This window comes from Stegodyphus dumicola, chromosome 8, assembly GCF_044657685.1.
Source record: "Stegodyphus dumicola isolate Sdum_Otavi_A_Nest chromosome 8, ASM4465768v1".
NCBI lineage: Eukaryota > Metazoa > Arthropoda > Arachnida > Araneae > Eresidae > Stegodyphus > Stegodyphus dumicola.
This window is the reverse complement of record NC_140775.1, coordinates 51598363-51611616: the sequence shown is the minus strand read 5'-3', so window position 1 is coordinate 51611616 and position 13254 is coordinate 51598363. Positions and strand designations below refer to the sequence as shown.

General features: G+C 32.7%; 1 protein-coding gene across 1 annotated transcript in view; it reads left to right on the top strand.

The window, feature by feature from the left end:
* Window positions 1–7768: 7768 nt before the first annotated feature.
* The window catches only part of LOC118188020 (protein Spindly-like), a 55647-nt gene continuing 50161 nt past the window's right edge, over window positions 7769–13254 (top strand). The window contains exons 1-2 of the mRNA XM_035358353.2: window positions 7769–7857; window positions 7944–8096. Coding sequence (XP_035214244.1) covers window positions 7846–7857; window positions 7944–8096 — 165 coding nt within the window. The 5' untranslated portion in view covers window positions 7769–7845. The remainder of the gene's footprint in view (window positions 7858–7943; window positions 8097–13254) is intronic.

Genomic DNA, 13254 nt, shown 5'->3' with positions numbered 1-13254 from the left:
CTCTCTCTACCTCATCTGCACCTAGGATGTTGTTGCTTCTCAAGAAGAGGAATTGTTTCGGAATACCTTACAATTTCCGAACCTTACACGAATTAGATGTTTCCTCTTTCCATATTTCGAGGAGATTTCAATGGAATTGTTTATAAATGTCACCTATTGCAGATGGGGACAAAACACCTATCCTTTAAGTCCATACTGGATCGCTGGAGACATCTCACCCAGATAGGTCATGTTGTATTTTTTCCTACACCTAAATAAATTGGACGTGAGCCATCCTTTTGTTTTTCCATCCAACAAAGATGGACTCTGGAGACCCTTTTGGTTTTTTACTCTTCGCGAATCGAGACGAGCCGCAGCGACCCTTTGCGTTTTCTCTGAGCGCAAACCTGGATCACTTGAGCAGCCATGTTGTTTCCCATCTCACCCAGATGGGTCATGTTGTATTTTTTCCCTTACACATAGCCAAATTTGACGTGAGCCATCCTTTTGTTTTTTTCCATCGAACCAAGATGGACTCTGGAGACCCTTTTGTTTTTCAACGGAAAAGTAAATTTTCTGAATGGGTGCCGTTGTTCGAATACTTTTGTGACCGACTGTGCACATGAATCTATTTTCGCTTAAAAACATCAGAGAATTGCACAAATTCGGCATTGCGCACCATTGGCTTTGCCCATGTACACATCGACCTGTTTTCACTAAAAAAGTCAGAGAATGGCACAAACGCGGCATCGCGCACAACTTCGGCATTGCGCGCCACATTGGCTTTGCCCATGCGCACAACAATCTAGTATCACTTAAAAAACTTCAGAGAATTGCACAAACTCGGCATCGCGCACAACCTCGGCATTGTGCACCACATTGGCTTTGCCCATGCGCACATCAATCTAGTATCACTTAAAAAACTTCAGAGAATTGCACAAACTCGGCATCGCGCACAACCTCGGCATTGTGCACCACATTGGCTTTGCCCATGTGCACATCAATCTATTTTCACTTAAAATCAGAAAATTTCACAAACTCAGCATCGCGCACAACCTCGGCATTGCGCACCACATTGGCTTTGTCCATGTGTACATCGATCTATTTTCACTTAAAAATATCAGAGAATTGCACAAACTCGGCATCGCGCACAAGCTCGGCATTGCGCACTCATTGGCTTTGGTCATGTACACGTCGATTTATTTTCACTTAAAAAATCAGACATTAAATAAACTCTGCATTGCTCATATACTTAGAAATCTGCTTTCACTTAAAAAAATCAGAGAATTCCAGAAACTCGCTCGTAACCAACTCCTTTGATTCGAGTTGTAAAAAAAGTGTGTCCATAAAAGTGATACAAAACAAAAATAAAGCTACCAGAATAAAGCAACTGCCGAACATCCAAACTGCCATATTTGACAAGTACCCAATTTTTACTCAAGTCAATAATAATAAATGAAGCTTATCTTCAGTCCTCTCCTTTTGCAGAATATGTGGCTGTTATCTCACTGAGAAATATGTGCATTAATTAGCTTACGTCGGATTTCTTGTGTTTCCTTCTCTAAATGTATTCTGCAAGATAGGAATCAAACTGTCCTTTTGCCTTACGAGAACTTCGGAAACTTCTTTTGATTGCTGCCCAAGTTCCCTCAATACTAGTATTAGTATGCGCACATGTCTCTGGATCTTTCAAACGCAAGCTATGATTGACTTTCAGGTGCGCATATCCTTCGAACTCGAGACAGTCGTACGCTTTCCTGCAATTCGATATAACAGTCGATCCTCGTAGAACATTCTCTTTAATGATTTTTAACACTGTTTCGGCACCTCTGTTTTCAACAACTCTAAACAATCATTTATCCGGCCCTCTCTCAACCAAACTAAAAACCCATCTTCCTTCAACTCTTTTTCCTCTGTGATGCTTTTGCTTGCAAAACTTACTTTCGTCAATTTCCACAATCACGCTTTCCCCACCCAACATCACATTCTCCTTCAAGCATAACTCCATGCAAACTTTTCCAATAATTACAAAAACTTTTCCAATCTGTCTACAAAAACTTTTCCAATCTGTCACCGTATTTTTAGCAATATGTAATTCCATTCCTATAAAATCATTCCCGCACTTACCCAACCTCATGTAGGTAATTCGCAAAACATCACATCACACACTCCCTTCGCAAACCACAAGTTCTTTCGAACAGGCCTTGAAATTCGATGCTTACATTCGCCTCCAGTAACTCTACACATGTAATCAAAACCGTCTATACGGTTCTTTCGCTCTACTTGTTTCATATCAGTTTCACAAACTGGGCACTTATACGATATTGCAATCAAACTGTTCTCTACACACCACTCAATAACGCTTTTTTTTACCTCTTCGCTCCAACTGATAAAAAAATCCAGATTCAGATACTCATCCATTCTGTAGTAAACATCGAATTAGACACACTCATCAATAATCAAAATAATCTGTATGAAGACAGACAGACAGACAAAGTAGACTGATGTCTTGTTTTGCACCCGCTAAGTCTTTCTGCACCGATGGGCGAAAAATCAAGCATAGGTGCGAAGGAAAGGTATATAGAAAGGGGGGCAATTTCGTATTTGAGGAGAGTAAAAAGGAACTTCGTACATTTTGTACGAGTTCAAAAGGCCAGAAAGAAACGATGGGACAAAATAAATTTAAAATAAATGGCCCAAAATAATAGAGGGGGGGAAAAGGGCCTATAGAAAGAAAAGGAAAGAAGTAGAAAATATCCTAAAATACCTTGTGTCCATGAGTGTAGTTAAAAGGAGTTCATTTGCAAAAATTAGTGTCTTTAAGCAGCAAACTTTAGCTAAGTTAAAAAAAGAAATAAATGAATTCCTACATGGTTAATGTGTATGCCCTTATCTTGAGACCTAACTAGAAAAGACATATATCCTCACAGAGATGTACATAATATTTTAACTAAAGTAACATTAACTATTACCGTTACCAAAATATTCATTTATATTTCAGAAAAACAGTAATTGACAAAATCATAAATCCATAAACAGTGTGAGAGCATTTCAGCAAAAATAAATTATACAGTTTATTTTTCTTAAATATTAGTTAAATATAAAATTAATTTATTAATTTAACCGTTGTAATTTATTATACTATAAGTTTAACAAATTCCGTCACACTGTATTTAAATTTGCTCATAATTCTAAGTTTGAGACCTGAAAAAAAAAGTCGGGGATCTTAGTTACAAAAATCACAATCTATACTCATCGATGGTCAAGAGATTCCCATTTTCCCTCTCAAGAAATTCCTAAGCACCAAAAGGGGGGGGGCTCCGAAGGGTGTGAATTGCTGATAAGAACGGACTACTGATAAGGAATGTGGCGTCTCTACGGAATAGTTACGAAGAAAAGAACCACATGACTTGCTACTATTACTAACTATTGTATAATGCCAGAATCTTCTGAAAATAATAAATAAAGAAATTTAATGGCACTTTAGTGATAGAGAATAAGATATTGTATAGAGAACAGAATGTTACTTATCTGAATATTCCGTGCCAGGGTATCTTTTCAATTTCTTGTATTGATAGTGAACAGCGAACAAGTTTCGAAGAAGCGAAGTTTCCTTTTTTAATTTGATGAATAAGACATTGCATAGGAAAGGTGCATTAAACTTTTTTAGAGAGTTGAAAACATTTACTGAAACACTTATGTAAAAATTTGGGAGCTATGTTTAGACACTGCCTCCAGTTTGCGTGATCGCAGCGCCAGCGACCACTCCTCTCTAAAGCCCCGTTCACAAGAGCAGATTCGACCGGTAGCGAAAACCGGTTCTTCCAACGTGTCCCATTAACTGCCTCGCCGAATTGGAGGTAGAACTTGGTTGAATGTTCCTTACCTCTCGGGAGCAAGGCAAATGGGAGATTTCCCGTACTATACTGCGCGGTTCACTTAATTTTAGTTACTGCTCGCTGGACTGTCAGCGAAATAATCGCGCTGATAGATGTCTGGGGATGTGATAGCATCCCCCCCCCAAAATTAGATAGAACTGTACAAGATACGGAAATTATAGACAAATACAGACAAGGTTATCTGATGCTAGGTATTCCAGAAATATCGTTCAAATTAAAACTAAAGTTAAGACAAGTGCATATCGGCTTCAAGGCGAAAAGGGACTCAGTATCTTTTGAATGATTTAAAAAAAAATTAAGCATTTTCATCTACTTTTTATGAATATTATTAAATGGTTTTGTGAGACAAAATAATTTTAAGCTGAAAAAAAGTTTTTGCTAGTATTTTTTTAATTTAAATTTTTGAAGAAAAATTTTACAATTAAAATGTCTTTCTTCTCCTACAATTTTGAATGTCCTTCCCGGTTTTTTTATTGTATTTATTAGAGTGTTCTTAATAACTTCAAGCAATGATTTTTGCAATTAATGAATTAGCTTCTGAGGGGAAAAAATACACTTTCTTTAAAACAAAAATCTTTAAAACAAATATGATCTCAGTCACATTTTCAAATAATTTTTTCCTTTCAGTATTTTGCAAAACCCATCCTTGTTTCTATAAAGTATATAATTTTATATAAGCAGTAAAAATAATAAAAAAATTAGTCCATACCTGTATATCTTTTAGGACTTCAAGTAAAAGGATTTATTGAAAAAAGTGCAAGAGGTTTCTCAGTTTGCATTTGCAGTTTAAAGAATACAAACTGTCTAAATAGACATTTAATCATTTCAAATTTTTAAAATTTTATTACTGAATTTCGATACACACATATGTATATAAATCAAACCTAGTGCTATTTATTCAATTGGTAAATATAAACATAAATTACAAACCTTTTTTTTAAAACCTTATGTGGCCAGAAAAATTGCAAAAACTCATAAAACGCAAGCAGAATTTTCCTTACCTGTTTTTATTTTGTAAAACACGTTCAAAACAATTTTAATACATTAATTAATTATAATATTGTTGCGTGCGTACGGGTTTGTAATAGATTGATAATAGTTCGTAAATGATTGTCATTTCACTCAAATCCGATGATCGCTTAATTAAATTTATTTTTTCAACATAAACACTTCAAAGTTCTGGAATTTTCCACAGAAATACTCGTACAAGTGTTTAGAATATCACTAAGTATAATCAGCAATTACGCTTCAATCTAATACGAACGTTAAACACAACGGAATGCAAAATACATCTTAAGAGAAAGTTAATTCAGAAATATCTCCAATCTCACGCTGAACTAACAACTGGTAACAATAACAACTTATATAGCATAAATAATGTCATAAAAATAGTGTGGTATAATGAAATTATTACTTTGAAACCGAGGTTTCGAATTGATGCCCAAGAAGAACCAATATTTCCCATTCTGCTTCATTGCATATCTTTCAAAAAAGTAAAAAAATCATCCAATTAATTTCCTTTATCTTTTTTTTTTTAAATACGAAAAGTTTGCTTTATAAGCTGTGAAAATGTCGGAAGTTTGTAACCGATACATTTTTAGATATGAAATTTTAAAATTAATGGGCGTCAAAAAGTCTAAAAATGTGAAAGATTTTTAAAAATTCTCCCAAAATATTTAAAAAAAAATTACGCTAAAAATTTTATTCAATTTTTTTTCCTTCCAGAGTGTGTTATGGTGCAAACTATAATATTCTGAGATTTTCCGTTTATTTGTTAATATTTGCAAAAGTCGCTTCAACTTTAAGTTTGAAAAAAATCTAATCCTCTAAAAATCAAAAGCATGACACCACATTCACAAGCAGTGTATGTACAAAGTTTGAGTTTTATATTTTATCGGGAAGCAGTTTAAAAATCCATTACCATCTTTTAACCATAGCGACAAGCACCAAGAGTGAACTAAATAACAGCTTATAAAATAATAATAATAATTAAAAAGCATATATTTTTCAGGAACCATTACGAAAGTTCAGGTACCAGTTGCGAAAGTACAGATTACAAAATTAGTAACAGTAAACAACGTTAAAAATGTGCAAACAGTATTAGAAATCTGCCAATTCGGAGACGTGATTATTCACAGAGGCTTTAGATGTAAAGGGGAAAGAAGACGGTGGTCTTCCGAACGGGTCCTAAAGACGAAACTCTTTCATGTCTCCTTTTTCTCCCCTTTCTAACGGCAGCTGTGCGAAGGAGCGTTTTGTATGTGAACGAGGCTAAAGAGTTTCCCAACCTCTTTATGCAAAAGAATTCTTTTTTGTATTTTCAGAAGTTACGGTTAAAATTTTTAAATCACGCATTCAATATTTTCAATCGTTTCATAATGATCATTTTAAATTGTTTGCTATATTAATAATACATTTGTGAGAGATAACTCGTTGCGTTAATTGCTAACACTGCCGCACAGCACACAAAAGTAGATTTATAATTTAAAAAAATCTCGCGCAGAACATTATAAATCTAATATTTCAACTCAGACAAAATATAATTTAGGTTTTCTTTAAATACGAAGACTTATAACTTGCATACTCATACTTATAATTGTTTTCAAGAAGAGGCGTAACCAATATTACGTCATAAAAGGGCGTGTCCAAGCATAGGAGAAGTAAACACAGCATTGCCTGATGCAGCCTATTCTGCGATTTAGCCGAATTTATAAATAAATATTAACAATCAAAACAGCGAACAAAAGATGAAGATAACGATAACATATAAGAGTTACCAAAATTATACTAACCAAATGAATGAACAGTTAAGCAATGGATGAAATAATAATTAAAGATGAAATGCAAATTTCATAACAAATTAAAAATTAACAAAGTTTCCGAATTTTTAACACAGCACAAGCTTGTTTGTTTAGAGTAGCAGTTCTTACATCACGTGATCTCCGACGTCACCGGAATGCATCTCATAGTATTCTCCCAATGTTACATGGTAGTTCTTGTATATATTTTATTATTTTCAACTATTTAATCTAGATTTTGTTTCATCTTTATCATCCTTTTCATCTTACTATTGTACGATACTGTGTCAAATATACGATAATGTGTAAAAGATATGCCAAAATTTAGTTGCTGTTATAGCTTATCCAACGAAGACTTCATCTGTGGCCAGTATAAGTCGCCACCCCTGATCAACTTCTTCACTACTGAAGACTTTGCACTTTTATTACAAGTGCACAGGACTTATCCAGTTTATGGAATTTAACAAACTTTTACAGGTCCTTAGAGGATTGATAAACATGTAGTGGTAAAGGCCCTCGGGTAGAACACCACTTAACGAATGATGATCTCCGAATTCTTCCACTTAGCATGCAGATGAAGAAAAGATATGAATCCCAGATTTTTCTTCATGATTTAATAATACATGCATAGGGTGGAATTTTATCTAGTGTTTTAAAATTAATAAATAAGTATTATTAACTTTTTAAACTTTACAAATGCTTACAGTTATAACATCTTCTCTTCTAAATTAGAGCTATTTTTTTCCGTACAGTTTTTTAAAGCTACTTTTTCAAATTTAAAACATTTATTTGTTTGCTGTGAATTGCGGCTTTGCACTAAGTGTCAAAACGGTTTAGTAATACCTCCACACTTCCTATTTCGGGGGTGGGCTAGCCCTTCTCTTCTGAATTCTGAGATCATACTAAATATTTATCTTTGGGCCTATAAATACTTTCAAAAAATTATTTTTTTTGTGTTTGGAAAGAATTTCTGCTAAATTTCTCGTCGAACACAGCCCACATTCGACAGCTGAAGTCACTAAAAGTGATGGAGGTCCGAAAAAATTTCTATTGCGCATGCGTGAAGCGTAATCTGTGCTTTCTTTGATTTGGTCTCACAATCTGGCAACAGTGATTTGTTATTACGGCGGAAATTTAGAAATTTTGTGCACCCTTATTGTTTATTAAAAATGAATTTAAACGCAAGTATCTAACTTTTAACTATATCAAAATTATATTTGTCGTAATAGTGTATGAAATTTTAATTGTATCTCTTATTTCTTTATAGGAAGAAAATTATCTAGAGACTATAGCGTTGTTACGAACGGAAATTAAAGAGAAAGATAAAAATCTTTACTTGGCTGCAACTTTTGGGAAGGATTTACTCGAAGAGAAAGAAGTATTAACTTCAAAAATCGACCATTTGTCTGCTAGAAATGAGGTTTGACAATATAATTGAGTACTTCTCTTTATATATTTCTAGGTCTATTTGTATATACTTATGATTATGGTGGAAAATGGAACGAAATTTGTTGTGTGTATCGTAAAGGTTTAGCGATTTGCACACTTACAATAATATTTTCAAAGAAAATGTGTATTAGTATTTACCTAAATAAGGTTTATTCCTTGTTTAAAAATAAATATTCCGCTAATGAACTAGGTATACTATAGCAATGTTGTGAACGCTGCTATTAAAATCAATATTTTTATTTTAAATAGAAGACGCGGTTGATCTTTACATTATGGTAACTTGGCGTTTTTTTGGCGACCAACTCTCCAACAGCAACCCTCTATTTTTTTTCCCCGCCGCCATTTTGTCTTCATGAAGTAAAGACATGTTTATTTTCTTTTTATCTACTGAACACTTCTTCCAACAATCTACTAGCCGAATTACACTTATGCTAGGAATTTTATCTAACAAAACTGCTTAATCATGACAAATATTCACTGCAAAATTGGAAAAAGTGCACAATACCATACTCCTTACGCGTTTTTCAAAATAACACATACACATAAACCATGTACACGCCGACTTATTTTTACTTAAAAAAACATCCCAGAATTGCACAAAAATGGCATTGCGTACACTCTTCACTATATCCATGTACACTGCTTTTTTCTCATAAATTAGAAAAATTTCACGAAAATACATGACAATTTTCTCAATCTTTAAACCCGGTAAAAAGAACATATATGAAATTACCTGATCGCGAAAAAGTATTTACCCTTTCCAAATATGAACATTTCCACATATAAAATAAATAAAATATCCAAAAACTTTTACCTCTAAATCATCTATTACATTATATATGTCACCAACGAATTCATACTGCAACCATTACAAATACTTAGTGTCAGATATTTAAATTATTTTCATGCACGTTCACTTCAACTAAAACGTATACCAAATTCCTACAAACATAAAATTCACAAAATAACTATCATTTAATTAAAATATAATTAAATTCAAAAACACTACTTGAAATATAAATGAGCACATACATTAAATTAATACATACATAAATACCCATTTCGAATTCACTTTAGTTACGGCCATGGGATCCAAAAATTCACGAACACTGTTTCACACAACACAGAATAAAGCCAAATACAAAATTTCCAGATTTTTTCCCGATTTCTTCTTTTTTCCGATTAAAGAACCGTAATTCGTCCATTAATATCACATGACATATCCCATGATCTCTCATTTCCCTCACACAAAATAATGCGTAATCGGAACTGAGTACTGCTCACATTATTACCAAAGTCCCAGGTAGTAACCTGTATCGCCTCCAAAATGTCGCCAAACTACCAGTTACCATATTGTAAAGATCAACCGAAGACGCTTGTTGTATCGACTCAAACTTTCCTTAATGAAGCATTTGTTATCCTTTAATATATTTTTCTAATTTGGAAAAGGCTTATTCAGAATAGATGGTGTTTGTGAGAACAGACAAATCCTGGATGATATCTTTTTGTTGCTTAGGAAAGTAGCATTTCTCTGTATTTCAAACTACAAAATGTTATCTGGATCTGATCTAGAATCTTATAATATTCGAAATTTAGAATTTGGATTTGGATTCTGCATCACGATAGATTTTTATTATACATTTGTGAAAGATAAATTACAATGGATGAACATTAAAGGCGTTTATGTTTGAAAAATGTGGCACCATTGCTACAGAAAATTGAAAATAAGGAGAAAAAGCTGAAGTTAATGAATTTTGAGAAATCAAATTTGATAAATTAGTTAAGGAAAAAAGATTCATTGAAGAAAATACTATAATAGTAAATAAACCTATAATACTAGTGGCAATAAACCAATAAATTAATATGTATTTATAAGTAACGGGTGACTGTGATTTGGATAATCCAGAATGGTGCTTTTCTGTTTCGCCAGCATGAATCTCGCCAAGCAGACTTTATTGGTGACTACATACAGTATACATATAAAAAATTTTAATTCTAAGGATTTTTTATTTTGAATTTTATTATTATTATTATTTTTTTTTTTTCATTTTAATATTGTTTAAAATTTTGTAAAGAAGGCCAATAAATAAACACAATAAATTTATAAAAAGACATTAATTAAAGAATTTACTATGCTTTCGTGGTTCAACATCCTGATTCGGCGGTTCATATCACGTTGACCCCAAGTGATCTCATCTCATGTAAACTACACTAAAAAAATCTAATTCTCTCAGTAATTTTCTACATTAATTTCAAGTTAGATCTTAATTGGAATACAAGTTTAAATGCAAGAATTATTTTAATTCGTACGAATAGCTTACTCAGAAATTATGTAAAACCGCAGTGCTTTACTTCGCTAGTGCGTTCTCATTAGAATTGAAGAATTTAACCCTTGATCTTGCCTGCAGGTGAGCTGTATGATTGATTGCATACTAATTGATTTAATTACTGCGAATGTCCTTAGGGCATAAAATTGAACTATCTCGTACAAATTCTATGTAATTGTATGCCAGTATTGAAAGAAACAATCAATATGATAAGAAATGGCTGCGAATTGCTTTGAAAATAAGGCATAAAAGGTTACCAGTGAGGATATTCCGTTTGGTTGTTCCATTACTGGCGATTTTATCGCCTGTGCCGGTAAAACGGAAAAGTACCTCCAGAATTAAAGAGTTTTTGCTTACGAATATTTGGAATTTCTGGGTTTTTAAAATATAGATTCATTCTCTTAAATCTAGTTTTAAAACAAATGTTTCATTCAAAGATTGTATAAATTTAAAATATTTACATGTTTGCCTTATATAGAAACTAATGTTCTTAACTTTTCGTCTGAGAAAATGTTGAAGACAAAAATTCCTACCCTGCATTATCAAAAAACTGATTAAATTTGTTTAACTTACTTCCATGGACCGAATGCCAGAAAAAGACCAGAAAGTTAATTTAATTGTATGGATGATATTATGAGAGACGGTAGAACAACTTTGAACACTGATACAGTCTAGATAACATCAGACTAGGAAACATTATTCAGTCTCATTAAATAAAAACAATATGACATTTTCGGGTCAGATAATTCCTATCAAAACTTGTTAGTAAAGGTTTTCGGAATAATTTAGTGAAGTTTGGACAGCTGCCAAAATTCTCAACATTCCATAAACTTTTCTCTTCCCGTGTGGAGATTATCTCTAGCACTAATTAATATGGCTTTTTCAGGATTCAGGTTCTAATCTATTACTAATAATAAAGTAAAAAGCTATTGTTTACAACAAAATTTGTTGATGATTGTACTATGGTTGTTAGCAAAAAATTTTCTAGAATTTAGTTTTCCAAAAAGCAACTTGATTATTTTTGTTTAAAGTGCTAAGAAACCAAAAAAGTAAGTAAGTTTGATAAATGATGTGGTGAATATATTGGATTTTTATACTTCATGATAATTTTCAGAATGATTGGAATGATATCATCATTTTAATTTGAAATGATATTAGTATCACCCCTGAAGCATATACATATATATAATTATTATGCAATAAAAAAATAATACTCAAAACTTTTCAGGACCCATCAAAATTTGTTTCTTCAACTGATGCCTTGAGTATCTCTGTATAAGCAGTTGCTGAATCTTTTACTTTTATTTTCTTGTAGTTCCATTTAAAGATATAAATTAATCTAATTTAAATCTGACAGGTAATGCTGAATTTAAATAAACTAGAGTCATATATATGTGTCTATAAGGAAAATTTATTTCTGAAATATTTTAATTTTAGGTTTGGATATTTTACACAGTTTAGAGCAGAGCTTCTTAAACCTTTTTCAATTGCAATCCCTTTTTATCACTGAGATTTTTCTTGCGACACCCCAGGACCCCATAATATTTACAAAAATTTTGTAGGACCCCCATAAGCATTGCGCAAATCTGACACACACATGAGTGAAACCGCCAATTTTTTTTTTTACTTGTACTGTGATATACTATTGCAGTTTTAGGTCATTAACTTTAATTTCTAATTTTAAGACAGAACGATGTGAAAATTTTAAATAAGTAACAGACGAAATGTCTGTGTCACGTGCAAAGGAAATTATAAAAAGAATGCGTCGAAACCTTTTCATTTTTTCTTTGTCTGTTTTGTCTTATATTTATTTTTAGATACATTGCATAAAAATATTTGGTAAAACTAAAATGAAGTTGGAATAAAGTTAAAGAAACATCAAAACTGCTAAAATTTTTGGCGATTCCCTGCTGTAGGTCCCGCAACACCCATTGGGTTTAAGAAATTCTGGTTTAGAGTAATATCCTTTTGTTTGTTCTTGAAGTAGTATGCATTTATCAGAGTGATTCTCAGTTCAGATTCTTAATTCTTCAGGTCTTCTTCTACGAATTAATTAATAAGAAGCCAATATATAAGAGTTTCAGTTAAGTGAAGGAAAATAACTGCGTATTGTATTATCTGAATGAATGATCTCACTGAAATGAATTTATTCCAACAAGTGATCCTTCTTTTGAAAGCAACTGTTTAAAGTACTTTCTGATTATCCATACCCTTAATAACCTCACATTACATCCATGACTGCCCACCCAATTTTCCCATCTGAGCCTCCATGGATCACATAGCCTCAGTCACCTTCTTCAGGATTACTATGGACAGTGAGGCATCGGAACCATCATAGAGTATGTTCATGCTAAGAGAAACATAATCGTAGCAGATAACCAGGTCTAGTCACCTGATGAAATGAAAAGGCAGCAAGCCTCCATTCATGTTTATATCTAAATATCTCTAAACTAACCCAACCCTTTTTGCTAATTTTATAGTAACATGCTCAAAATATTGTAAATTAGAGCACCCAATAAAAGTACTACACTAATGTAAGATCTGTTTATTAATAATAAGGTTGAAAAGGTAAACAACCAAAAAAAGGTAGCTGGTGCAACAATCAGAATAATGCGACTGCCTGTCGTGACCATTGAGAGGTGAAGCAAGTGGAATAATAATAATACCCATAATTAAAAAAAAATTCAATTTTATAGTGTTCTTTTATATTAATTAAGCATTTACATTATGATTTAGACCTTTACTATTATATATTCCTTCCAGAATGCAAATTAGCTTGCAGATATTTAACATGAGGTTTTT